The sequence below is a fragment of the Cricetulus griseus genome (assembly GCF_003668045.3).
Source record: "Cricetulus griseus strain 17A/GY chromosome 1 unlocalized genomic scaffold, alternate assembly CriGri-PICRH-1.0 chr1_1, whole genome shotgun sequence".
NCBI classification, from domain to species: Eukaryota; Metazoa; Chordata; class Mammalia; order Rodentia; family Cricetidae; genus Cricetulus; species Cricetulus griseus.
Window position 1 is genome coordinate 78,658,484 of NW_023276807.1, and position 27,960 is coordinate 78,686,443.

At 44.0% G+C, this 27,960-nt stretch overlaps 1 protein-coding gene across 5 annotated transcripts in view; it reads left to right on the plus strand.

The window, feature by feature from the left end:
• Positions 1-16,474: 16,474 nt before the first annotated feature.
• The window catches only part of LOC113832379 (coiled-coil domain-containing protein 85A), a 208,663-nt gene continuing 197,177 nt past the window's right edge, over positions 16,475-27,960 (plus strand). For all 5 annotated transcript variants that reach the window (XM_027387986.2, XM_027387987.2, XM_027387988.2 and 2 more), the window contains exons 1-2: positions 16,475-16,735; positions 23,437-24,391. In XM_027387986.2, coding sequence (XP_027243787.1) covers positions 16,475-16,735; positions 23,437-24,391 — 1,216 coding nt within the window. The remainder of the gene's footprint in view (positions 16,736-23,436; positions 24,392-27,960) is intronic.

The window sequence follows — 27,960 nt, forward strand, 5'->3', positions numbered from 1 at the left end:
TTTTACATTTCTCTGTGTAATATGAAAGTGCCCTTTCTACATACCTTTGATATCACAATGTTAGAATTGTTTTAATGGATGGCACTAGAAAAAAACATTCTGAGTGAGGTAACCCAGTCAGAAAAAGACAAAACTGTATGTACTCTTTCATATATGGATGTTAAACATAGAACAAAGAATTAATAGCCTACAGTCCACCCCTCCAGAGAAGCTAGGAAACAAAGAGGACCCTAAGATATATACATGGTTCCCTGGAGAAGGGGAAAGGAACATGATCTCCTGAGCAAATTGGGAGCATGGGGGCAGGGGAGAGGGAGTTAGAAAAAGAGAAGGGAAGAAGAGGAGGGGGGAGGAAGACATGAAGGACCAGGAAGATTGAGTTGGGAGAAGAATAGAGGAGAGACAGAAAAGAAATACCTTAATAATGGGATCCATTATAGGTTTAAAGAGAAATCTGGCACTAGGGAAATATCCAGAGATATACTAGGATGAACCCAGCTAAGAATATAAGAAATATGGAAGAGGCTATCTTAAATGCCCTTCCACTATAATGAGATTGATGGCTACCTTATATGCCATCATAGAGCTTTCATCCAGTAGCTTATAGAAACAGAAGCAGAGACCCACAGCTAAACAAATTCCTGGAATCCAGTTGTAGAGAGAGAGGAGTGATGAGCAAAGGGGTCAAGACCATCCTGGGGAAAACCATAGAAAAAACTAAACTGAACAAGTGGGAGCTCATGGACACCAGACTGACAGCTGGGAAACCAGCATAGGACAGAACTAGCCCCCCTGCATGTGAGTGTCAGTCTATGGGGCCCCTGGTAATGGAACAGCATTTATATTTAGTGAACCAATGGACATTGGTAGCCCATTTCCCATATAGGGATACTCTCTCAGCCTAGGCCCTCCCCCAAATTATGTGACAGACTTTGATGATCCCCCATAGAAGGCCTCGCCCTTTCTATGGAGCAGAAGAGGGATGGGATGGGTGTTGGTGGGGGGCATGGGATAATGGGAGGGAGAGGGAACTGGGACTGATATATAAAATAAGATTGTTTCTAATTTAAATAAAAGAGAGAAAAAAGAATTGTTTTGCTTGTCTGTTTGATAGAGAAGAGATTATGATAGCCTGGATGAGAACATGGTTATCAGCCATGGGATCTGCATCAGTAGATTTGCTCAGCATCCAGTACTTGGAAAAAGTTGGTTTTGGAGTGAACAAATGCTTCTTGTCTTTATTTCCTAAATAACAGAGTCCAACTCCTTACACAGCAATACACTGCAGTAGAGCATATAAATACCAAAGAATGATCTAAATTACACAAAATGTAGCTTCTATTTTACTTAAGAGAGTTGACTATCCATGGACTTTTTGGAACCATGGCAGGAAAGGACTGCCCATTCCACACCCCACTGCCAAATTGAACCTGTCTTGAGTACAGAAGGAAGTCTTATTAGCCTGGCTTCTTGCTCTAAAGTCTGATTTCATGTTGGTGTCCATTTAACAAAAAAATTTAAGTGATCTTTCATAAAAGAAAGTATTTTTAGAAGTTTGTGTTTGTTGAATGTATATTCTCTGGTTGCTCCATGCAAAGATACTCTTGTTATTTTCCCTCCTTGCAATCACCATCCTTTTCCTTCATTTCCCATAAGCAGATGTTTTATTTTGTTTACTGTATATTGGAGAGCAGCAGGAACTTCCAGGGGAACTTCGTTAGCAGCACTCCTCCAGGACAGCACAGTCTTCGGGAATGAGGATTGCCCTGTGTACACTGCATAGTCATCTGGTACAGCATCTCCAGCATAGCACTGAATGTGTGTGGACAGTGTGGGTGTCACCTGTTGCAGCATGCCTCTCCCACCACACTATGGGTGCTATGCAAGTGACACATTGCTACCTCTGGAATCTGTATAGTTATCTTCTCTGATCTGCAGGATGGATGTTTCTAGACTGCTAGTGGTTGCCTGAAACCATACCAAGTACCAAACTCATTTTTCGTCTACACATACCTATGATAATGTTTGACTTGTAAGTTAGGCTCAGTAAGATATTAAAACCAATAACTAATAATCAGAATAATTATAACTGCCATCATGAAATAGCCAACATCACTATTTTTGACCTTTGGGAGTATCATTAAGTCAAGGCTTACTTGGAGCAGGGATTGCTGTGTTACTGCAGCAGTTGGTATTTGTGGCTAGTGAGTGGGTGTCATATACACCATGTGTGAGGCAAACAAAAGAGAGACCATGTACCTACCCAGGTGGAAAGGAATGAGTAAGTTTTCATCACAGTTGAAGACTTACAAATTGTTTCTTTCTGGAATTTCCTATTTTGTATTTTCAGGCTGTCATTGACTGCAGGCAAAACCACAGATGAGTGTATGGAGGACTATGGCATCCTCAACCTCACTCAATGTCTGCCACATAGAAGGGAGCACTCAAAAAGCATCTGTTATCTAGGGTCAAATCTCAGATGCTCACAAGGCTAAAAAAAGGAGAATCACTTGAGCTTAGGAATTTGGGAGCAGCCTGGAGCATGTGATGTAATATTGTCTCTTAGAAACATTGACGAGATGAATGGAAGAAGAGAAATGTACCAGTCCAATATTAACCCTAGAGCAACAAAACAGTGAAATGGATTCCAATTGCCCGTTTGGTGAGCAGTTTCCAAGGAAACAGCTTGTAGTAGGTAATGGTCTAAGATTCATCCATGACTGGCTCTCCTTTTCTTGATAGGCATGTACAATACCATACATCTCAGCTCTTTTCAACTAGAATAAGCTGAATAGGTTATGCCAATGGAATATATGAGTAATGACCCATGCTACTTCTCATCCAGGCCTTTCAGCCAGTGTGCCATGCCTAGACTACCACTGTTTATCCGGCAAGGAATTTCACATTCCAGATTGCACAACTTCAATACATACAATGCCAAGCAGCCTTCCGTCCTGAATCCGTGTGTATTAAAACTACTCTCCTCCTTCTCTTCTAATATGCACTGAAAGATTTTCAAGATCATGAGAAACTCTTATTGAAATCTCAAAATCTAAGGGGGAGAATCTGAGGCAATTTCATATTCAAAGTGGGGTGGGGGAGGAAAAACCAAGGCCCAAGGGTAGGACTGAGTTGAATGGGTCAAAGTGGATGTGGAGCATGAGAGACAGTGCTAAAAATGGCGGTGAAATATGAGAATGGAGTTGCTGTCTGCCTCAGTGCCTCAAGTTATGGTAGCAACAGATTAAAGAGATGAACCGGCACTCATATTTGGATGGGTTAGCTTTGAGAAGCCCACTGGACATGCATGCTGTGCTGTGCAGGGAGCCCAGACTAGTGCACTTCATGGGGAGACTCATGAGAAGCCATGTGTAATGGTTGCTCTTGCTGGTCAACTTTACTTCATTAACAGATGTCTGAGACTGAAACACACACACCTCTATGTGTCTGTGAAGTGTTTCCAGAGAGGACTGGCATGTAAGACAATGACTGGTGAGGAAAGATCTGTCCTCAATGCAGGCAGCAACTTCCACTGAGCTGTAGGTCTTGGTGAAGAGGAGTCTAGGTAGGCAGCAGGCCTGAGTGGACAGCCTTTGGTGAACAGTGATGTTTGTCACCAGTGCACTCATCCACCCATTCTATGTAATCAAGCCCAATAAATCCACTTGTAGAATATATATGATTCTTTTGTTTCTGTTATGATAGATGATCTTGACCAGGCCCAGTTTCAATAAGTGGAGAGTTAAATACTGAAATCAATTGGAAGCTCAGCTCATGAGTCCTGTAAACAGGCTAGTTTGCGTCTCACTTTCCTAGCCACTGAGATTAAGCTGAGTTACTACAGGAATTGGTATTGATTTTTCAGCAACTGCACTGGTACATGAGAGCTCTCGTATGCCATCAAGGGTCAGAGTGACATTCTGTGTGAAATAAAGGACTTATAACTACCTGTCTCTAAGAGCCTGCCTTTTGTGTCTAGAATTCATTTCCTGGTTTTCAGATGTTAGGGATGAGCACAGAAGTTTATTTTAATATAATGCGATTTGTGTTTATTCTTTAATCTTGTTTTCAATTTTGAGGATTCGATAAATAAGTACACCGTATTTACATCAATTTGAGCCCCCTTACTTCCTCCAACTCTTCCCATGTCCCTCATAACCCTCTCTTGAATTTATGACCTCATCTGCAATTTTATTATCATTATGATTATATGAATTCATATGTACACAAATATACATCTTACAGTATATGTGTTTAGGGCTGTCTACTTAGGCTTGGGCAACCTATCATGGGGCTTGTTCCTGAAGCACACTGGTTCTTTCTCCATTAGCAGCCATTGACAGCTTGTAGTTTGTCATCTAGAGGTGGGGTTTTATGAAGTTTTTCCTCAGCCATGTTGGCATGTTGACTGCTTTTGTGCAGGTCATATACTATCAAATATATTGCTGAGAGATCAGCTTCCCTATCATGTCTGAAAGACACCAGGACCAGCAGTCATCCTGGTCCTTTGGCTCTTACAATCTGTCAGCCCCCTCTTTGATTTATGTTGTAGAAGATCCAGGGGGATCAACCTTCCACAGTCACTTATTCTCTGCATTTTATCCAGTTGTGTCTGTAATGGCCTTGATCTGTTGGTAAACAGAAAATTTTTGATGAGAGGGAATAGCTACATTTTGTGCATGAGGAAAAGTATTTAGAGGGCAGTTGGGCACTATATTAAAGTAACAAAATGGCAGTAATAGGTTTTCTTCCAAGGTTTATGACTTTTCCAGCCATAGTTTCTTGCCTAGGTTTACAGTACAGGAATGAATTCTTTCCTATTAATTTGTCCTTAATGACAATTAGGCAGTTTTTGGTTACTCCCAACATATCAGTGCCACCTTGCACCTTTGACATATCTTGCCAGGATGGTTATTCTTGTGTTCAGTTTAAAACTTGGGAAAGACTGCTGATAACTTCTCCCTTGGCAGCTTGCATACCCTTGGGATACGAGAAGAGCTGTTGCTCAGGAAGGAAGCATCCAGGTCAACCCCAGCTTGATCTTTTCAGTTATGTGATGGATGTGATGTGTGTGGTGTCTTCAGCAACCAAGAACAATAGCCTACATTGTATGCATGGGATGAGGGGGTCTCTTGAATCTCCTGAGGGAAATATCAATTAGCATTGGGATTTTGTCATATAGTCTATGGTTCTTGGGAGAGTATTATTATTCTCCATGTGGGGTAATACATACACACACACACACACACACACACACACACACACACACACACACATATATATGTGTGTGTGTGTGTGTGTGTGTATACTGTTAAGTAATCTTGTGGAATATAGGTTTCTCTATGGCTTTGTCAAACATCCTTAGTATTATTTATCACTTCTCCCTCTTTCTGCCTCTGCATTACGCTCCCTGCCCTCTCCTCTGTTAGGTTGATCTGTTTATCTTTTTGGAATAAAAAAAAATACATTTCTACTGAAGAGTCACATTTAGTTTTTAATCCTGTTACCATAGCAAGAGCTCTTTCTCCCCAGCTTTCCCTGGCTGCCTTGTTTATATTTCTTGGCCAACATGTGAGTCATTTCTCTTCTCACTCTCATGGCACTGCTGTCTACTCCCTCCCTTTGCTTTATTACGAATTTGTGTGTTGTACATGTGAAGTCACATGGAGACTTCATGGGCACCCCTCCCCTTCTTCATTTGTAGAAGAGACAAAATCATTTTGGTTGGCTGTGTTTGATGCCAGCTGCACAATGTTCTTAGGCTTGGGACATTCCACTGCTAGTTGCCACACATGTATTGAACTGACAGCACCCTCTGTGGCTGGTAAACAGTGACTCATTCCTTCTGTTGTGTTCTTGCACCAGGGCCATTTCTGGGACTCAGTGCTCACAGAATGCTTACTCAGTCTTTATTTCTGTTTATTTTCCCATTTGTTTGTATCAGTCCTAGCCTTGTGGACTCTCACTTTTGCTTTCTTGATTTTTTCTCTGTTCTCTTATTTCCAGCTCAGGTGAACATTTTTCATAGATCTGCCAGTTAGGGAAGTGTATAAGCGTGTGTGTGTGTGTGTGTGTGTGTGTGTGTGTGTGTGTGTGTGTGTGTGTGTGTGTGTATTTTCACTGAAAGGGAAGGTTTAGCATTGTACCCTTTCCCCGTGTACTTTACATAACTCAGAGGCTTTTCTGGAAAGACCCTATGTTAAAACAAACAAACAATAGCAATAAAACATTAAAATGATGCTTCATTCTAGCAGTTTATTAATTGGCCTACCCTTTGCTGGTGTATTAGATGTCACCTAAAGCAAGTATTAGTCCAGAAACTGATAGAAGTGAGGGAGAATAGAAGGAGTGGAGGCCTATGAAGGTAAGACTCTAAGTACCAATTCTAAAGAAGGTGGGCAGTCCATAGAGAAGATATAAGGTGGGCCATGGAAAGAGCCACTGCATTATTTAGTGGACTGAGGTTGCTTCTAGGGTACCCAGCTTAGGGGACTATGAAGCTTAAAGTGCAGCTTATGGCCTACCATACACTGATGTATGGTGGTTAAATTTTTTGTTAACCTGACTGGGCCATTTTATATGTGAATATTTGATTAAAACTATTCTGGGCAAGTCTTCAAGGTATTTCTTGACAAGGTTAACATCTGCACAGCTGACTGAGTAAAGCAATTGCACTCCCCACTGAGGCAGGGCTAATCTAGTCCATAGAGGTAGAATGATGGAGAATTCCCTGTCTGTCTTCAAGGTGGGTCAGACTTTTTGATTTCATACTTGGACTTAGACTGTAACTGATACCACTCTTCACTTGGTTCCAACATCTTTGGAGTCATATAAGTCGATTCTGTTGACTTTCTAGCAACCAGGTTCAGCTCTTGGGTCTTCTTAGCCTCTGTGATTCTATTTTATAATAAGCCTATGTGTGTAGGTTCTTTATTTATAATTTGTCTGTCCACTCATCCATCCACCCATCCATCCATTTCCCTGTAAGTGTGTCTGCTTAGCTTTGTTCATCAGGAAAACAGAGAGTAACACATAGCTGGACGCATCACTGCAGAAAGGTGTGCCTATTGCTAACTCATAAGATTCCCTTATTGATTTGCCAGGCCTTCAGAGTTGATTTGGTCATGGGTGTGGAGAGGTTGGTAGATTTAGCTGAAAACTCATGTTCCCCTTTATTTCAGCTTAGGGATGGTGTAGGGTGAAACTTGTGACCTCTTCGTGGTCAGTGTTGCAACTCCAGAAGGACAGAAGCAGAGGCTTAGTTCCTTAGCTGGATTAGTGATGGATCTTTAGAAGGTACTTTTTTAGAAGGGAGTTAACAAAGCTGGGATGAACAATAACCAGCTACTAAAACTTGACGCATTTAGTAATATGCTATACTTTAGAAACATGTTCACTTCACTATTTTGACACAAAATACCCAATTCTTACTGCTATTCTCATCTTAAAGGTATAGAAACCAGAGGTAGAAAGAAGACACCATGGCCTAGTTTTAACTGGAGGTCAGTTTTGTATACTAGGGGCTTCTGGTACCTTGCTATCTTCACTTGTAGTCCCACAAAATTTCAGATTTTACTAAAATCCTCTCACCTCAATTCTTAGAAAATATGGGATGACAGGAGACACTTTTCTTAAAAGAACAGACATTGGGAATCTGGATGTGTAACAATAAGTCTTTCTGCCAAGTCATCCGAGCTCTGCTGCCATGTGGGTGCTTTCTGCCAGGCCGCCCAAGTTCTGCCTGCCGCCACGTTAAGGTTCCAAGTAACACACAGAGACTTATATTAGGTACAAATGCTGCTTGGCCAATGACTAGGACTTCTCATCTGCTAGCTCAGTCTTAAATATCATAAATCTATATATTTTATAAGACTCATTGAGGATGCTTTCCTCTGGTACCCTCTCTTGCCAGCAGATCACATGGTGACTCCAGAGCAGAGACCAGGAGGAAGAGCAAGAGAAAAAGGAATGACTTCCTTCTTATCCTTGCTTATATATGAATCTTCCTGCTATGTCACTTCCTGCCTGGATCGTAAGACTTCTTTATTACATTTCCTAGAATCCTCCTCGACTCCTAGTCCTGCCTAACCTTCTGCCTCATTGGCCAAACAATACTTTATTCAGCAATCAATAAGATGAACATACACAGAAGTACATTCCCCATTATGGATGGTATAGAAGCTATGTCTTTTGTCTTGAAATGATGGGTCTATCATATATGCTAGTGTAGTTGTCTGTTGTCATAGTCTGAGGCCTTTTCTCTTCTACTAGTTATAGAGATGAGAGTCCATACACTTTCAAATGCACACTGATAGCACATGGACACATTAAATATAGATACACAAGCACACACAAAGTATATAAAATATGGCCATTTTGTTTAGTAATCTGTTAAACTAGTATTCAAACTTCACTCAGGCCCACATGGTATTACAGAGACCTCTATAACAGGCCAAATGAGAGGTTTTGTTTGCAGACCCTAACACAGTGCTCACCCTCAGCCAGTTGTGAAAAAATAGCAGGAATATTACAGTGGATTTGAGAATTCTGTGTGCCTTAGGGAGAAGATGAAAGGCGTTGAACTGGAGAACCCATGTTTTAGTTTTCCTGTGCATCCCACTACTCAGCTTGGCTTTATGATTTCTTGAACTTTTACATAAACTGCCCTCTGAGGCACTGAATGAACATTAAAGCAACATAGTTATCTACACTATGAATGAGAAATAACTGCCTTGGAGGACCAGCACATTATATTTACAAGCATTAATAACAGATTTCTGAACAGTTGTCTAAGTGATGGTAAGTCTCACATTCCCATATTACCTGAGCAGATGTGGGTGGGTAAACACTCTAGGCAGACAATGTTTAAAAGAAAATGATAGAAACAGATCTCAAAAACTGCTTCAGAATTATCTTCCCTGACACATTACTGCTTACCCAAAGGTTCAGCTCTAGGTCTCAAGGCTGCAGCCTATTAGGGACAGGAAGGAATCCAGGGGCTATTCTTAGGCTTCAAGTGAGCTTTCGCTTTCTTTGAGCCTTGCTTCCCAGCTCATATACTCTTGGATGTGATGGAGACTTGAACAAAGGATTCCCTCTAAAAGAGGAACACCTAAGATTGTAAGAGATTTTCCCATAGTTCAGCATTGGCTTCCATTTGACTCTGGTTTGTTAGTGCCTCTCACACTCTGGTGTGCTCACAAATCACCTGGGGTACCTGTTAAAAGGCAGATGGCTTTTCAGCAACCCTGAGACACAGGTGGAGAGCCTGGCTGCCCAGTGCTGCTGGCCTGTGGGGCTTAGGAGACCTAGCAAAGTGAAACTTCCCTGTTTGGTCCTCTAGTTCCTTTCTACTTTTCCACTGGTGGGATCTCCAGGTGCCTGGGGCTCCTACTCTCTATTCCTGTCATCTCTAACACCATTTCTTATCCATTGCTAAGAATGTTTAGGGGCTTTGGCTCACTCTTTTAGTAAGTCCTCAGTAAGTCTAGTGTCTCACAGACTTAAAGTTCTTTTCATCGCAAAATGTGTGTTGTTTCTGGTCCCAAAGAAATTATAGTAAAATTTGCAGAATACTGAATTTCTTAGCTCTCCTAATGTTTTCCAAAGACTATAATGGCCTCTATCTCACCTTTCTGTTTAGGAATAATAACTGACAGTATTTATTAGTCCTACAGTCTTGCTTATATCTCTAGTAGGTAGGCAAATAGCACAGATAGATGGAAATAGAACTCACAGGACTTTCTTAGGCATTCCAAAGACTGAGAAAAGTCTGTTAAGAAAAAAAAGGCAGCTGTCAAGGCTCTTACTATCCATGGACCACCACCACCACCAACAACAACAACAACAAAAAGATGGGATGAGGGATTTGGGACAGGGTCCACAGTTGTATTGACTGATGCACCAGAAAACACCTTCCCAGGGACTAGAGAGATGACTCTATTTTCCAGCACTTGCAGCTCTCGCCAAGGACCAGAGTTTGATTCTCAGCACCCATGCTAGACAGCTCATGACTGCCTATAACTTGAGCTCCAGAGCACCTGATACTCCTTAGTTCCCCTTTTTGAGCTCTGTGGGCATCTATGCTTATGTGCAGAAAATCCTCTACACCTAATTAAAACTTGGGGTTGCAGAAATGGCTCGGCATTTCGGAACACTTACTGCTTTCACTGAGAACCCAGTATTGGTTTTCAGCAGCCACAGGGAGGCTCATAACCACCTGTAACTTCAGTTCCAGGGAACTCAGGGCTCACTTCTGGTCTCTACGGGCATCAGGCAAACCCAAGGTTAACATACATACATGCAGGCAAACACCAATAACCATGAAAGCAAATAAATCTTTTTTCTGTCTTTGTTTTTGTTTTTTGTTGTTGTTTGAGACAAGGTTTCTCTAACTAGTCCTTACTGTCCTGGAACTCAGTCTAGACCATACCTTTGAATTCAGAGATCTACCTGCCTCTGCCTCCAGAGTGCTGGGATTAAAGGTGTGTGCCACCACCACCTGTAAGATAAATAAATATTAGAAATAAAAGAAATGTTAAAAGAAAAAGAAAATAAACTGCCTTTTAATACACATTTAACAAATTCAGCTCTTACCAATGGCATGCAAGTTCCTAGAGGGAATCTGTGTTATGAAACATGTCACTGATAAGGGGCCCTGTATGCTGACCAGTACATGTTAAATATCCATAATCCACACACTTCCTAAAAGAGCTGCTGAGGCCTCTTACAGATCAGACACCACCAGCTTAAAGTGGAAATTAAGAGAATAGTGGTAACACAATGTTCTTGCCTCTCCTCCTGCCTCTGCCCCTGCAGCATCCTATAGGTACATCTTTAATCCTAGTACTCAGGAGGTAAAGGGGGGTAGATATTTGTGAGTTCATGACCAGCATGGTCTACATAGCAATTTCTGGCCCTGTCAAAGGAATAAAAAAAGAGTAGTAGTGAATGACTGCTAATGTGTATTGTGAAGGAAATAAAGTGATAGACTGAAGAGGAAGGGATCCATTTTCAGCGGTGCTGGCCAGTGATGGTGTTTGTTTTTGTGCTGTGAAGTTGAGACTTCAAGACAAAGGAATCATCCAGCACCCTGGCAGTTTGGAAACAGGGAGTTTCATATTTGAACATTTCTCTTGGACACAACACTAGGTTTAGAAACTTCTAGTACTCCTAAAGAATCCAAAGAGACAAGCCACTATTCCCTTCCTGGAGAATTATTCTGCAACTCAGAATCTACCAGACAGTAAAGATCAAAAGTCCTCAGAGCCTCTTCTCATTTATTTGCTCTTTCACTCATGCACCAAAGTTTTATTTTGTATTGCTTTTTACATTTTCATTTATTCCATTTTTCATTTTTCATGTGTTATTTCACTAACACCCAAACTCTGTCTCATTGAATTTACCACAGAGGACTCCAGGATGACTACTTGAGGGATCTTAAACCTCTCCTCCCTTCTCAGCTGAAAGAGTTTGGCCTAAGCCTCCAAATCCTTCTCTGAAAATGAACTCGTGACATATATCCTGGAGGTGATCACTAAGACCGTGTATTCATTTTTGAGAAAGCACTTCTCCATTCAGTGTGGCTATGATACCCTGGGGCAGGGTGGAGTCTGTTCTGAAGAGCACTGAGTAGGACTCCAATTTTAGTCTGCTATTTACAACATTGAATTATTTGGGGGGGGCAGGGGATACAAACATCTTGGTTGATGCTATAGCTATCAGAGCCTGGAATGTTGGAGAAATAGAGAACAGACTTCCTTCCTAATCTGCCAACTCAGGGCAAGTTGACTTTTGTATGCAAAGCAAAACAAAACAATCCTCACACCAATGCGTGCTGAGGTGTGGTGCTTTCACCTATAAGGTGTGAATAGAGGGACTGCATTCTTCCAGATGTGATAGCTCAGGTGAGGACAAGCAGCAGAGGGTGAGTTCTGCAGGGACTTTGCCTAGCAGGTTAGGCCTGATAGTGCATTTAGCACTCTTTTTTTCTCTGTTCCCAAGGTTATGGGAACTCCAAGTGATGGGACCTGCAGGTATGGCTGTGGTATTTTGTGATCTTTTGTTTTCCCATATGAAGATCCCTTCAGGAAGCTGCCCTCCTTTTGTGCTCCTTTTGTGTGCCCATCAGAGCACAGGTCCCCTCAGGGACTGAGCTTCAGATGGATTTGAACAACCTCTACTGAGCTTCTGCAGCACATGCTTTACTTGCCAGATATGGTAAAGGATTCGATGATGAATGAAATCCTTGTCCTCCAAAAAAGGAAGGGGGTAGGGTGGTATCAGTAGCTATTCACTTGCTATAGAGTCAGGCAGACAGTAGCAACTAAAGCATCACCATGCCTTGTTTTAAGTAGTATCCTATTGGTTTCCTGTAGAGGCTACAAACCTACTGGCTTAAAATAACAGAAATATAGTCTTTCACAGAAAGCCAGAAATCTGAAACAAAACATATAGAGTTGAAATCAGTGTATCAGGAGGCTGTGTTCCAGTGAAAGTCCCAGGCAGTATCTGTTTCTGTCTCTTCCAACTTCCAGGAGCTACTAGAGAGACTGGAGGAGACATCAAGGCTCTAGCCCCAGCTTTTATGCTCCCACACTGCCTCCTCTTTGCCCTCTGAGATACAGTCTCAGACTCTCTTTTACCAGACTGGTTGAGACTAAGGATGGGAAAGTGTGTTCCTTTTTGCATTGTTGTGACCATATCTAGCAAGAAGAAACATGGGAAGATGGGGATATTTTGGCTCATGGTCTTAGAAATCACAGTCCATCAGACACGGAGTGCATAATTCTGGACTCAGAATTGGGTGTCAAAGGTGAACAGTAATGCATTTGTGCTGAATTTTGCATGTTTCCTGGTATGTTGGCTCTTGGTGAAACAGACTGAATGTTTCTATAGTTTCTTGTGTTACAGGACTCAACACAAGATAAAGTGAGGTCTATCCTGTCTTATGATGCAGATTGCTTTTTGTCTATCACCATTAGCAAAAACCTCTTCAACTGAATGCATGTTGCAGAAATTTGAGGCTAAGTCATTATAGCCACATTTTATCCTAATTTAAAACAATCTTGAAAAAGTTTTAACTGTGTGTCACTTTTCCAACTTCCCTCATAGAGCAATTCACTAATTACTAAATCGTACAAACAATTTATTTACTTAACAGAAATTAATACTTTCAAAATTAAGAGGACTTATGCATATGCTGTGGTTTGTAAGACAATTCAAAAATAGAGAATAAAAGAACCTGGACAAAGAAAGGTCCTTGAAAAGCTTGTTCCCTTCAACTTCTATTTATTCCTCCTTTTTAAATTCAGTGCTTATTCTGTGTTAGGAAGTGGATCTTGTCTTCAAGGAGCTATAGGGATCACTCTTTCTTAGTTGGCCAGTTATTGGGTGACTTAACAGACATTAGACATTTCCCCCACAGTTCTGGAGTCTGTGAAGTCTACGATTAGGGGCCAGTAGTACAAGTGGGACCTTGTGTACCTCATGAAGAGGGCTAAAAAGGATGAACAGATGACAAAGGAGAGGAAAGGACAAAAGATAAGCCTGTCAAGAATTCTGAGGAATAAGCTGTTGTCTCAGGACAAATACAATAGTAGTTCCAAGGCTCAGACAAGAAGCTGGCCCTGGGCACTGTGATTAATGGGCTGAACTTCAGAGTCCCCATGACAGCATTTAAATGCTCCATCTCTATGGTGGCCTAAGTATCAGTAACTCCAGAGAATTCATTTAAGACCCTCATTCAGCCCCCTGCTTTGGCAGCCATGACAGACTGCAGAAAAGATCCAGCAAGATATAGGCCCCTGACTCAGCAACATGTGCTGAGCTCCTGACCGTGCCAGACCTTGCTCTAGTCACTAGGAAGCCAGATACCCTCCATGTGTCAAGGAACCAATCACAAGTTAGCTGGCAGGCTATGGAGGTGCTTTAACAATAACAATGGAATGGAGAGCATAGCAACTACCCTAGGAGGGCCTGGAGGCATAGCAACCTTCCTGCAGCTGCAGTTGACCAATCAGCACAGGACAGGTTGCCCCAGCCTGGAGGTGCACCAATCCTGAGATTGTTGCTATGCAATTGGGGGACCCCTAGATACTCTCCTTGCTGTACCCTAATATATTCCCTTCCCCACTGCTGCTTGAGGTCCCTGCCTGCTTCATCTGCTGTGCCAGAGATACCGAGTTAACTCCTAAAATTAAAAACTCTTTGCTTTTGCATCTGATCAGGTCTCTTGGTGATTTGGAGGGTTCAGAGTTTGGGCACAACAAGAACAAGTAGCAAGACTCATTTTTCTCTTCCCATCCCCAAAGTGGTCTGAGACACAATCTTGAAAAACTGCATTTTTCAGAGAGACGGGGGAATATCAAGAAAATTACAGTGGATGTAGACAAGACCATCCATCACAGCAGGGGAAAGACTGGAGAAGTTACCCTAGGTGAAAGGGTGGGATGGTTGTGCACTGAGGTGAGCAGTGGGAAGTGCGGGAGGACTAGCTATTTTGGGTTAGCTATGTGAGAATGCTGAGTGACCTCCTGTAGTCAGCCAGTGGGGCCCCTTCCCTCTAGGCAGACTGGAGAGAGGAGCCACTTTCTCCCATAATTACAGTGCTGGTGGCAAATCTGACCAAAGATTGGTGGGGAGGAGAGTTAGTTCCTGGTGTGTCAGAGAAAGAGTTGGAGGAAGCACAGGCTGTGAGAAGAGAAGTCAAACACCACCCCCTACTATGTAGAAAGAAGCCTGTGAAGAGTCAGTTACTAGGTGGGGGCCCGGGAGATGCCTTGGTCAGGGGGCAAAGGCCTCAGTCCCCAACTCGTCTTCTTTTTACTAGGTGGCAGCTTTAAAGAGGACACTGCCTCTCTGGTGGGACAGTGATTGACATCCTTATGGTGATGAAAACCCAGGGTTGGATAAGATTTTGTAATTTTCCTGTTCCATCAGCTTCCCAGAAATGACATTTTCAGGGCCTGTGCAGGGTTTTAGGAAAATAGGTTATTTTCAGCTCAGAAGGATTGCACTCTACTTAACCAGAGGCTAGCCCACTTCATAGAATCCAAAGAGTCTCCTTTGGAGCTCAGACTTAGGACCATCTGAGGCTAGTCCAGCTTGTGGCAGCCTGCAGCACAGGTAGAAAGCTTGGTTGGTATTGGTTGGTATTTCAACTTGTCTGTGAGACAGCCTTGTTTTGCAGGGGGCAGGGGGTGTGCAGACCTTAAAATCCAGGCACCAGAAGAAGCAGACAATATTTTGTTTTCTAGAGGCCTTGATGTTTCTCAGATGAAAATTTAAAAGGCCCAGTACTTCCCCCTTCTTTACAAGGAGGTGAGTTTTTAGAGAAAACAAAGACCTGGGGGTGGGGTGGATGTTCCCAAAGAGCTGGGTTCAGTAGGCCTTTCCCCTGCTTTTCCGAGCTTCAAGATTTTGTGACTTCTGGTAATAGGCTTTTTCCCTCTTTCCAGTTCCCTGAAGTGTAGCTAGCTAGTTATTCCATGGGTCTTGCACTGGCGTTTTCTGCATCTCCAATTCTTCCAAGTACAGAATAGAATGTCTCTCATTTTGGTCAGCAAGCAGTCTCCCCAGCCTGGTAACTAACTAGGAGAGGGGACCCCTTCAGTCACTTGGTGGCGCGCTCGAGCCTCGAAAGGCCCCGGCAACTGCTGCTCTGCACCTGCTCTAGACTCCAGCCCCACCCGCACCCCTGGGCTCTGGGAGCTGCGCCCCTAGCCATCCCTAGCAGCACAGCACCCGAGTGCTTGGGTCCCGGGAAGCAGCTTGAGCGGCAGCCGCTTCGGGCCCTTGCAGGAGGTGCTGCGGGATGCGGCCGCCCAGGGTGCCAGCCTCCTCCCCCTGCCGTTCCCCAACCCTCCCCCTCTGCTCCGCTGGGCTCTGAAAACCCAAGGCTTCTCAGAACAGTTTAGGATCAGCAGCGGGAGGACCAGAGCCAGCCGGCGGCGCCCAGCCTTTGGGGAAGGGCAGCTGCACGGCGTGCTCCAGCCTTCCCGGTAAGGCCGGGTGCTCAGCAAGCCCTAGGCAGCTAAAGGAGCAGCGGAGCCTCGTGCTGAGCAAGGAGGAGAGAAGAAGGGCGTGTGCGAGTGTGTGACAGATCGTGGGAGACTACTGTCTGGATCTGGGCGGAGGAGAGGCCAGGGGATTGAGGCAGAGCCCTTTGGGTGTCCCCGCCCGATCCGGTTCCCCGGCGCCCTTCACCATGGACTTGCGCGGAGTTGGGATGGACCACTGCAGCCACCCCCGGCTGGCTGTCGGGCCCCGGGACTCGGCAGGTGCGCGCGCGCGGATGGCGAGGTAGGATGGCCGCGCAGCGAGATCCCCGCCGTCCCTACGCAGCGGTCCCCGGGCGGTGCCGCTGACTCTCGGAGCGCACAGGGGTGTGGGCGGAGGCCGCCCAGCCGCGCCCGCGCCTTCGCCAGTCGCTTTGCCTCTTCCACCCACTCGCACCTGCGGCCGCGCCGATACCATGTCGAAGGCGGCTGGAGGCGCGGCGCCGGCGGCGGAAAGTTGTCCTTCGGCTCCAGCCAGCGTGTCGGCAGCCCCGGGAGTGGAGGATCTGTCTAAAGTGACGGACGAAGAGCTATTGCAGTGGAGCAAGGAGGAGCTGATCCGCAGCCTGCGGCGAGCGGAGGCCGAGAAGGTGAGCGCGATGCTGGACCACAGCAACCTCATTCGCGAGGTCAACCGCCGCCTGCAGCTACATCTCGGCGAGATCCGAGGGCTCAAGGTGAGCTTTGGGCCTGGCAAGAAGGCTGGGCCGGGCGGGGCAGGGATCTGGATGGGAGGCAGTTAAACTTTCGATCTCGGTCAACAGGTGAGCGTCCCCTTTCTCCCAGTAACACCCTTTGTCCCCATCTCCAGTCCTGAAGAAAGTTTTCCAAACTTTGGAGGCTTTTGCTTCCCTTCTTATGGGGACTTACCGGCATCTGGCTTTCTCTCCGAGGCTTCTGAGACTTGGGAAGCAAGAACCAAGAATGCCAGAAGTCAGGGAGGGACACGGTGAGCAAGGAGAGCCTAGAAAGTCTATGCTTCAGGAATTAGGTTACAATGCCCCGCGGGAGAAGAAGCGAGCTTGCCGGCCTAGGGCCTCTTCACCTTTAGGGGTCTGGTGTAGCTGCTCTGGCGCCACTAGCTTTCTGGTGAGCAGAGGGCAAAGAAAGGGCATCACTGCTGGGAATAGGAGAGAAGCGTCGGGTTGCACCCTAGGAGCCGACATGAGTGTGACTAGGTGCTGGGTGCAGGTGAGTGTGATTTCTGTCTTCAAGTCTTAACTAGTCCCGGTAATTTCCTTCGCCTGCTAAGGCTGGCCTCACCCGGAGTTGCTTTCCCTGTGCTAGTCGCCCCAGATTTCACATTGATTTTACTAAGCGTGGGTGGGGGCCACTGTAGAAGGCGCCGGTAAGTGTCCTAGAGATGCTTTGGTTTTGAGCCAGGTCTACCCCCAAACCCACGAACTTTCTTTTTTCTTTGGGGAGCTCTAATGTGCCAGCAAGGCTGCTGCAAACCCACCGGGAACCGCCCTGCCGCTGTGCACTGCAAACTTCCTCTGCTCACAGCTTGCCTGGTGCCTCCTGGTATTCCTTCCTCTCATTGTTCTGCTTTTGTTTATAGGAAGCCAGACACAAACGAAATCAATGAAGGAACCCCAGGGACCAAATTCCCCCCAGGCACAAACTGTTCCCATCTCTCTCCTCTCCCACTCGGGATTCTCAGGGAATAGACACTGTTCCTTAATTGCACCAGAGCTCCAGCTCTGGGATTCTGGGGTACTAGGAATGGGGCCAGGTGCTCCAGGCTCACCGATGTGTAATTCCCCAGTGGAGATGACTACCTCAGGTCCAAACCCAGTGTCACACACTCCCTAGAGTGGGTGCAGAGAGAAATATTCCCACAGTCAAAATCTTTTTAAATTCATTACTAATGGAGTATTTATTAAGTACACAGGGGAAATGAGAGGAAGGCTAGAGTAAAAGGAATATGGTCTTGGAAATAAGGTTGAAATTAAAGACCCTCATCTACCAGGGAGGCAAGCATGTGTAATTAATTTCTCAGATCCTTGTTTTGTTGATTAATAAAAACGTGAATAAGATCTACTTCTAAGTGTGTTGTGAAAATAAAGCACCACCTTGTAGAGGAACTGACTAAGAGGAACTGCTTTCTCCTGTTACCAGGAGAAAGCATACATGTAGAATCAAGTGCCTCTAGGAGCTGGGTTTCTCGGGCAAAGCTAGGCAATAGGGCTTGTTTGTCATGCGTTGCTTTAGTCTTCTTTCATGGTTTGAAACACAGTGCAGATTGGAAGAGTTTTTCACTAACTTCCTAAAGGTTTCACTCACATGAAGAGCTATGTTAACAACTCAAGAAATCCTTGGGAGTTCTTTTAAGTTGTGTCCACCATGTGCAGGTCTCTGAGAGAGCCAGGAGTGGTATTAGAGCACACTATTTGGTCATCCCTTCAGTGGCCTCATTTAGAGAAACAGCTATTGGCTCAGTTAAAGTAATTTTGTTCCAACTAGAAAACTTCCAGGTCTGGATTCATGACCCAAAAGTACAAGGTTTTGTAGGCTACCTCCTTATCCAGTACAGAAGCGATGGAGGTTGGTCAGTATGATGTTCTTTCATGCCTTGGATTCTAGAACCCTGAACAGGGGCAGCAAGGGAATGAAGAAATGACAACACGTAGATACACATAGAAAAGCTGGGATATGGCACAGTGGGATGTCCTTGCTCTGATGGAGGCATGGAGCCACAGCACCCTTCAAGCTCAGTGTGTTTATTATATACAGTTGAACAAGGAGGCAGAAACAGGTGAGGTTATTATATGTAGCTGAACAGGAGGAAGGGTTGTCTAATCTCTGCAGGAGTGGTATCTGTATGGGAGCAGGCTGTGAACACCTGGTGAAGGGAGAAAGCTAAAGCAGGTGTTCTGCACACACTGTCAACATTTGTATTTGAACCCAAGGAAAGCTTGGCCATCCTTTTAAGCCTCACCCAGGGAAGGCTTTGCCAATCTCAGGGGACTTTGGTATTAGTGTCCTTGACATAGCCATGCCCATGTTAACAGCACAGTTCACTCAGGAAACCACTCACTCCTTACAGGTCACTTTCTGTTGAAGAGTCTGCTCCCTTCTTGTGGTAAACATAGTAGACCCCAGGCTTTTTGTCCACTGTGAGTGCACTGTGGTTTGAAAGCTCTACTTCTGGGTCAGTGTTCTCCCTTCTGTTCATCAGTTGGGATGGGAGTTTCCTTGGATTCCACAGTGAGCCATGGATGTGCTTGATTGAATGAATGATAGGTGTATTTTCTTTTCTTTCTTTTTTATCTTAATGGGAAGAAAGTGATTCCATTTTGGGGTCCTCTGAGGGCCTGGCACTCTTCAAAACTGTAAATGTTGGATAATTGCGATGCCAGTACCTGTGACTTGACTTTAAAAATCATATCTAAATATTTTGAATTGACTAGGTGGAAATGCCATTGTTCAGCTTGGTCAGATGAGGGAAACTGTTGGCTTCTCAGCCTCAGTCTTCTGATCTGTTCAATGGAGATCTTAATACTATATGAGGTTTTATGAGGGTTAAACATTACACATGTACTGAGAGGGCAGTGGGTTGAGAATGCTTTCTCAAGGTCATGCAGAGTGTATGTTCAGAAAAGGCTCAGTGGGTATGCTCTGTGTCTAGTGTGTGGCCCCAGAAAACATGGTAAAAGGGATTGCTTAGAGTGCTGATGCTGTGAGAGACTAAGAACCATCTGCTTGTCCTGCTGAGCCTGGTCCAGTGAGCTCTGGAGGAATTGAGTAGAAACAGCTTTGTTGCCCTTATAATATTAATTTTGCCACTTGCTTTGTTGCTGTGATGAAACACCGTGGCCAAGGCAGCTTATAGAAGAAAGAGTTTATTCGGGCTTATGGTTCCAGGAAGGTAATTGGCCATCACGACAGCAAATGGCACAGGAGTGGGAGCAGGAAGCTGAGAACTCATATCCTCAACAGTTAATACAAAGCAGATAATAATAGAGATAACAGGTAGCAGAGAGAGGCCTTTTGACTCTCGGTGCACCCATACTTCCTCAGCAAAGTCATACCTCCTAAACATCTCCCAGATAGTAACACTGACTGGAGATTTGTTCAGATAGCTGAGCCTGGGTGGGGGTGGGGGTCATCCTCATTCAAATCACTTAACCCTGCATGTCTGCAGAGAACACAAAGAACCACATGAAAACAATTCTTCTTGTACGAGAGATACAGCTTTTAGTGGGTTGAAATATTGAGTGATTTAAACTTTTAAAAGGCTACTTTAGGTACTTAGAGCAGTATCTTGTGGCCTATGGCAATGTTAAAAGAACGTCTAGTATTTTTTTTTTAAAGAAAGTCTATATTTTAATGTGCCAGATTTGAAAAAGCTAGCTCACAAGGTTATTGGTTCAAGTTTGTTGCTTATCTGTCCATCAAAGGCAAAGACAATAGATCAACACTAAAGACAAGTAATATTCTCAAGAATTGGAATAGGAGGTGTGAATGGGCTCATGCTGCTGGACCACCTACTCTGGAATGTTGGAACGTTGCGTTTCACTTCTTAAGGAAAAACCTATGATAACAGCAGTCATATGTATTATAGTTTTAGATTGGTCAAGAAAAGCTGCAGCATAGACACACCCCAGTGTTTTCAGGTGGAAATTCTTTCAGATGAAGAACAACAAAACTTGAGCTTCATCTCAAATGCCTCGATGGTGCTAATTGTTGACTAACTTTTGAAGCTTATCAAGATTGCTTTTTTGGGGGATATTTTCTCTGAGTATCCAAAGGTTTTGATTCCCTGTGAAGTATCAGTATCAAGTGATAACTTACCCTCCTCATCCTACTGCATATCCCAATGTAGTAGGGCCCCTGAAAACACTGTCGAATCCTTTCTTGATAGCTACAGCTAGCTGTAGCTTGTTTGGGCCATTGGCCCAGAGCTCTAAGGAATTAAGATGTCCATAAATATATATTGTGCCCACTATATATGTCCATGTGTCCATGCAACATAGCATGATAAGTGTGCTGCATAGACAGAGATGTCAGACATTTGCTTTTCACGTTGTCAGGACTGTACATGAGAAAGGAGATGAAGGTGATGTCTACTGAGTGCTCAAGTATGCCAAAGGTTTTAAGCGCTGGATAGGAACATTGTCTCATTGTGGGTGATGTTATGGTGCTATGGGATACTTCTCAGAGGAATCTCTTGTTTTGTGTAAGTTCATATTGCAAAGAAGGAGAAACCTTCTAGTTGGAATGCATAAAAATAATTGGGTAGAAATGGATTTATTAATTTTCTCTTGGCAATTGAGGTTCCTGATGTGTTTCAGGTGGAGCTCAACATGCTGAAAGTGTTTTTTGGAGACCAGTCTGGCAAGGAGTGCTTGTATTGGGGTTAGTGAGGGAAGACAGAGGATCACAGATGAAGGCAGGGGAAGGGTCTTTCCCTCCTAGCATTTTTCATACATATTACTACCATCCAGGCTTGATTTTTGATATCCCTTTTACCAGGGTGAAAGCTTTAGGCTCTTAGGTTATAGGGCTCTTGAATGCTCATGAACACATTCCTAGCATTTGCACTAGTACCTAGCACATAATCTGTGGCTACTAACTCTTTGTGAATGAACGAATGAATCACTATTCATGCTGGAGAAGTGGACAGAACATTTGAAGCTCTGAGAGACTTGAGGGACCCTGTACCCTAAGAGCAATGGGAAGCTACTGAAGTAATTCATGGTGAGAATAAGAAGTTTTAAGTTTTGGAGGTTCAAATTCCAAGGATTTTTTTTTGCCTCAGAAGTGATGATGAAGGGGGAGACATGGGAATGACCCTGTGTTCTTATAAAGGGTAAGAGGTGGAAGTGGCATTTTCTGAGAGGTGCAATTTGGGGAGGAGTATTAGAATTACAGCAGTTCTGCTTTATGTTAAGCTTGAGTTGCTTGGGTGAATTACCAGTGGGTATGGCCAGTAAGGGTGGATGCAATGCACTGGAATGCCATTAGGGGGCACTGTGATTTCCCCGAGGGGGTTGGAGGAATGGTACAGCTCAATCCTTCTAGAGTCTGAGAACTTCACACCAGCTTTTTAAAAGAAATGCTGCCTTGCAAAGGGGTCCATACCAGGCTGGTGAAACCCACAGAAACAGCTGACCTGAACAAGGCAGAGCTTTTGGTCCTCAGACTGATAGCTGGGAAACCAGCATGGGACTGATCCAGATCACCTGAATGTGCATGTCAGTGAGGAGACCTCAGAAATCTATGGGGCCCCTTGTAGTAGATCAGTACTTATCCCTAGCATAAGAATGGACTTTGAGAGCTCGTTCCACGTAGAGGAATACTCCCTGAGCACAAGGGGGTGGGCCTAGGCCTTATCCCAAAGGATATGACGGACTCTGAAGACCCCCCATGGAAGGCTTCACCGTCCCTGGGGAGCAGAAAGGGTATGGGATAGGTAGGGTGTTAGTTGGGGGGTGGCATGGGAGGAGGGGTGGGAGAGGGACCTGAGATTGACATGTAAAATAATCTTCTTTCTAATTAAAATAAAAAAATGCTGCCTCAGAGCCTTTCCACAGTCACAAGACACAAGCAACTTTCTTCTTCCCTTCCCTTCCCTTCCCTTCCCTTCCCTTCCCTTCCCTTCCTTCCCTTCCCTTCCCTTCCTTCCTTCCCTTCCCTTCCTTCCTTCCCTTCCCTTCCTTCCCTTCCCTTCCCTTCCCTTCTCTTTCCCCTTTCCTTTCCCCTTCCCCTTCCCCTTTCCTTTCCCCTTCCCCTCTTTTCTTCTCTCTTTTTTTCTCTCACTGGCATGAGACTCACTGTATTGCCTAGATTCGCCTTGATGTCCTATGGCGACACTTACCTGCAGAGTCCCAGGTTGCTGGATTACCTGTGTAGGACACCATGTCACCATCTTTGTTTCTGGAGTGTACACTGATTCCTGTTGATTTCAACTGACTCTTCTTGAATTGATGGCCGAATGAAACTCCTTGAGGCCCAGGTTCTTCTGTAAAAGGGTCATAATTATTGTTCCCTAAACACTGGAGTGAAAACTGAATAATATAACTGTTAGAGAATCCCCCCAGGAACACAATCCACACCTTTCTGTGGTCTCTCACCTGACAATCAGTGGTTTTCAACCTTCCTAATGTTGTGACCCTTAAAGGATCATCTCATATTGTGGTGACCCCCAACCATAAAATTATTTTTATTGCTATTTTATAACTGTAACCTTGCCACTGTTATGAATCATAATGTAAGTATTTTTAGAGATAGAAGTTTGCCAAAGGGGTGGTGACCCACACAGGTTGAGAACCCATGCAAAGACTCCCCAGTTCTGGGACTTTTCCTAGGGAAGGTCTAGTCTCGATGCCACCTCTCCTGTCTGCCTCCAAATAAGTCCCATCTCTCTTTTCAGGATATTAACCAGAAACTCCAGGAGGACAACCAGGAACTGAGGGACCTGTGCTGTTTCCTGGACGATGACCGGCAGAAAGGCAAAAGGGTGTCCCGGGAGTGGCAGAGATTGGGTCGCTACACAGCCGGAGTGATGCACAAGGAAGTGGCCTTATACCTGCAGAAGCTGAAGGAGCTGGAGGTAAAACAGGAGGAGGTGGTGAAGGAGAACATGGAGCTTAAGGAGCTCTGTGTGCTGCTGGATGAGGAGAAGGGCGCGGGATGCGCTGGCAGCCGCTGCTCCATTGACAGCCAGGCCAGCCTGTGCCAACTGGTGGCCTCTGCTGCTCCCTATGTGCGGGATGTGGGTGATGGCAGCAGCACCTCCAGCACCGGCAGCACCGACAGTCCTGACCACCACAAACACCATGCCAGTGGGGGCAGTCCTGAGCATCTACAGAAGCCCCGGAGCGAGGGCAGCCCAGAGCATACCAAACACAGGAGCACCAGCCCTGAACATCTACACAAACCCAGGGCTTCTGGAACCCCAGATCACCCCAAAGCACTGAAAGGACCTAGTCCTGAGCACCACAAGCCCTTATGCAAAGGCAGCCCAGAGCAGCAGAGGCACCCACATCCTGGGAGCAGCCCGGAAATGCTGCCCAAACATGTATTGAGTGGGAGCCCTGAACATTTCCAGAAGCACAGACCAGGGGGCAGCCCAGAACATGCCAGGCACAGTGGAGGGAGCCCTGAGCATCTCCAGAAGCACGCCCTTGGTGGGAGCCTCGAGCATCTCCCCAGAACCAGGGGAACAAGCCCAGAGCATCTCAAACAACATTATGGGGGCAGCCCTGATCACAAACATGGAGGCGGTGGTGGAGGAAGCAGCGGGGGCAGCAGGGAGGGCACCCTTCGACGGCAGGCTCAAGAGGACTCAGCACCCCATCACCGGAATGTCTACAGTGGCATGAACGGTGGGTCAGTATGTGCTGGGGAACTGCTTTGCTGGGGAACTGCTTTGCTAGGGAACTCAGTAGGCCCCTATGAATTCAGAGATGCTCTCCAGCAGTATTAGGAAGTACTGGGTAAGGGTGGATAGGTAGGAGACCTGACATTTCCTGGGATAATGATCATGAGTTTCTTCACCACTCTCCCCTTATTTATTTTTTCTTATCCAGCCTGAAGGAGCTTAGACATGAGGGTTAGGGAGGAGAGGTGAACTGTAAATCTTGGACTGCCGAGTAGCCAGGGTGAAATCTGTTCTGTGTTAGATAGAAATAGATTCATGGACTCTGTCTTTGAATGTTTTTCTAGGCATTTGCTGTTTCCTACCAGGGATCACTTAAGGCATGGCTTCCAGATGATATTGAAATCCAGTGAATAGCTTATGATAGGAAGAAACGAGTATTTAAAAACAACAAGGAAATTTCATGCCTCTAAACAGACTCCATGGGTTTTGCTTAAGCACTGGTGCATATACCTTTATCCTGAAAAAAATTATTTTTCTAAATTTTCCCATCGGGTTGGAGGTGGTACCATCAATCTGTGACCTTTATTTGCATTTAAAATGCAGCAAATGATTCCTTCCCTACTCAGAAGCTATCATCCCCTTCACCAAAGTCTCAAGCACCTCTGAACAGGATGCATTTGCACTGCAGGAGACATCTTTCTGGGTCATTTAAATGTGCCTGTTTAAAATGTGCACTGTCTGGAGGCTGGAAAGCGGAACATCCACTGTATTTGCTGAGGCAACATTATACTAGAGCTTTTAAACCTTTTGGAAGAAGCTTAATTTTCTGCATCTTGGTTCTGAAATCACTTTGAACTTGAAAAAGAAATCATTTCTTAAAGAAAATAAAAAAGCCACCCCCCCCCACAGTTCTTTTGTTGTTATCCATGCTTGGGTTGGAGTGGACATGATTGGTTTTTATCAACTGTCAGTTTTCTGTTCAAGATATCTGAGATTTATCATTTAATTTGAAAACTGCTCTAGAGTCTGTGGGCAGCCAGCTCCAGGCAGAGGTGGAGGCGGCAGCCAGTTTTAGCAGTGACACAAAGGGGTACATTTTCACTATTGTACCTAGGGATTTACCTGTTGGATTCCATTTCATCCTAATCCCTCTCTAGCACTGAAACTGACTCTGGAAGCTTGCCTTCCAGTATGTCCAGTGTTCATCTGAAAGAAAAGGGAGAGGTGCCGGGGGAAGTACAAAGCTGCAGGTTTCTTTGTTGTTTACATTAAAAGTTGGCTGGGAAAAGCCAGTCCCCATTGTGGTGCCTGATGGCTGTAAAATTTGTCCCGACAGCTCTCCATAAGAGCCCCAAATCACTGGTTGCTGCTGTTGTGATACTTGTCTTCAGGGGCCACAATGGGTTAATGGGAAGGTAAACTTAATGACTTCCATCTCTTGATTACTTTTTAATGAGCTTGAGAAGTAAGTCTATATACTATTTTAAGGAAACTTTCTTTAAAACAATACTGAGGGACAAGTGATTCACTTATAAAATGGTTCTTTAAATAAAGAACTACTATTTATTTTTTAATCTTATTATGCTTAAAACATGACTATTACTTTCACTGACAATAATAAATATTATTGTATATATTTGTTGGCTAAAATGTGGTGTGTTGATACTGTATACACAATGTGGCATGGTTAAATCAACCTAATTAGCATCTCTGTTACCCAGTTTACCAGTCATGTTTACATAGGGACATTTGAAGCTTGCCTTCTTAGTTATTTTGAGATACATAATACTTTGTTAGTGCCTGTAGTCATCCTGCTATGCCTACTCCTTCTGTCTCTTCCAATTCAGTGGTAGAGTGTTTGTGTAGCAAGTATGAGGTCCTGAGTTTGGTCCTCAGCTCTGAAAAAAAATTAGTTGATCAAATACATGTGTCTGTTCTTGGCAGTTTTCTATCTTGTTCCATTGTTCAGTGTGTGTTTTAAAAAGTTATTTTTTATATTATACTATGTTATTTTTATTATAATCACTTTATAATATATATTAAAATAGAATGTAATGCCTCCAGCTTTGTTATTTTTGTTTAATATTGTTTGGTATATCCAGGGTCATTTATATATTCATTTTAATTTAAGAATTTTTGACCAATTCTTTGAAAAATGTCATTGCAATTTTTTGGTAAAGATTACATTGACTTTTTTGGTAACTTGTAGTGGTTTCACAGTATTAATTTCTCTAGCTTACCTCTGTTTTTACTTATTTATTTTTTTGCTTACCTCTATTTTTATTTTATTAATGTTTCATAGTTTTTGGCATACAGGCCCTTTACCTCCTTAATTGTGTGTATGTGTGTGGTATATGTGTGTGGTGCATGTACACATTGGAACACCTGTGGAGTTTCGAGCAGGGACATTAGGAGTCATACTGTATTCCTCCCCTTACTCTCCCGAGACAGGGTCTCTCTTATTGAATCTGGAGCTAGGTTGGTGACCATCTGTTTCTGTACCCCAGTTCCCCGCCCAGCTGCTGGGCTATACCTGGATTTTATGTGGGTGCTGAGGATTAGAACTAAGGTCCTTATGCCTGCATGGTAAGTGCTGCTACCTACAGAACCATCCTACCAGACCATCTTGTTTTTGAAATTTATATAGATCTTTTTGCTATTTGTTATTGATTTTCCTAGTATAAATGGGATTCCCTTCCCTCTTCATTTTTTTTTTCTTTTTTTGGTTTTTCGAGACAGGGTTTCTCTGTGTAACTTTGGAGCCTATCCTGGCACTCACTCTGGAGACCATGCTCCCTCTTCATTTATTTGTTGAACAGCTGCTAGAAGTTAATAGAAATGTTACTTACTTGGGGACAGTGGGTTTATATCCTTCATCTTCACCTGATCTGATTACCAGGTTTAGTAACGTTTTGTAGATACCTTAGAAATTTCTATATAAAATTAATGTTATCAACAATTCTAGGCAATTTCACTTCTTCTTTTCCTATTAGAATGTCTTGTATTTATTCCTTGGCAAGACTTTTGGTCCTGTGATAAACAGAGTCAAGATAGTAGATATCATATTGGAAAATATACACTTCTGCTGCTGAGGATAGTGTGAGCCCCTGGTTGTAATGCTGGTCTTTACCCTGCTCAGGTTCATTTCTTCTCTAATCCATTGACTTCCTTCTTATGAAAAGATGCTAATTTTTGTCAAGTGCTTTTCAAGGTGGATCTTTAGATAAAGATGTTATCACACATGACTCAACATTACCTGAATTCAGGTAAAGTTAGAGGGCCAAATAAATGATTTTTAAAGTATAACAGTGCAGTATTTTAACTATAAATCTAGTTTAATGGTTTCATTATTGAAAAATTTCCTATCTAGTTCAATTCTGTGCCTAAGTGTTCACATTCTTAGGTAATGACTCTTCTACTAAGAGTTGATATCCTCACACAGTGTGACTTGCACACATTTGCATTGCATTTTTATTTCAGTAATTAATTGGAAAATGAAGTGTCACAATGAGATATTTCCAGATCATCAACCTGCAAACTTGGGCATTGGTAGCTTGTATTTATCCTGCCGTC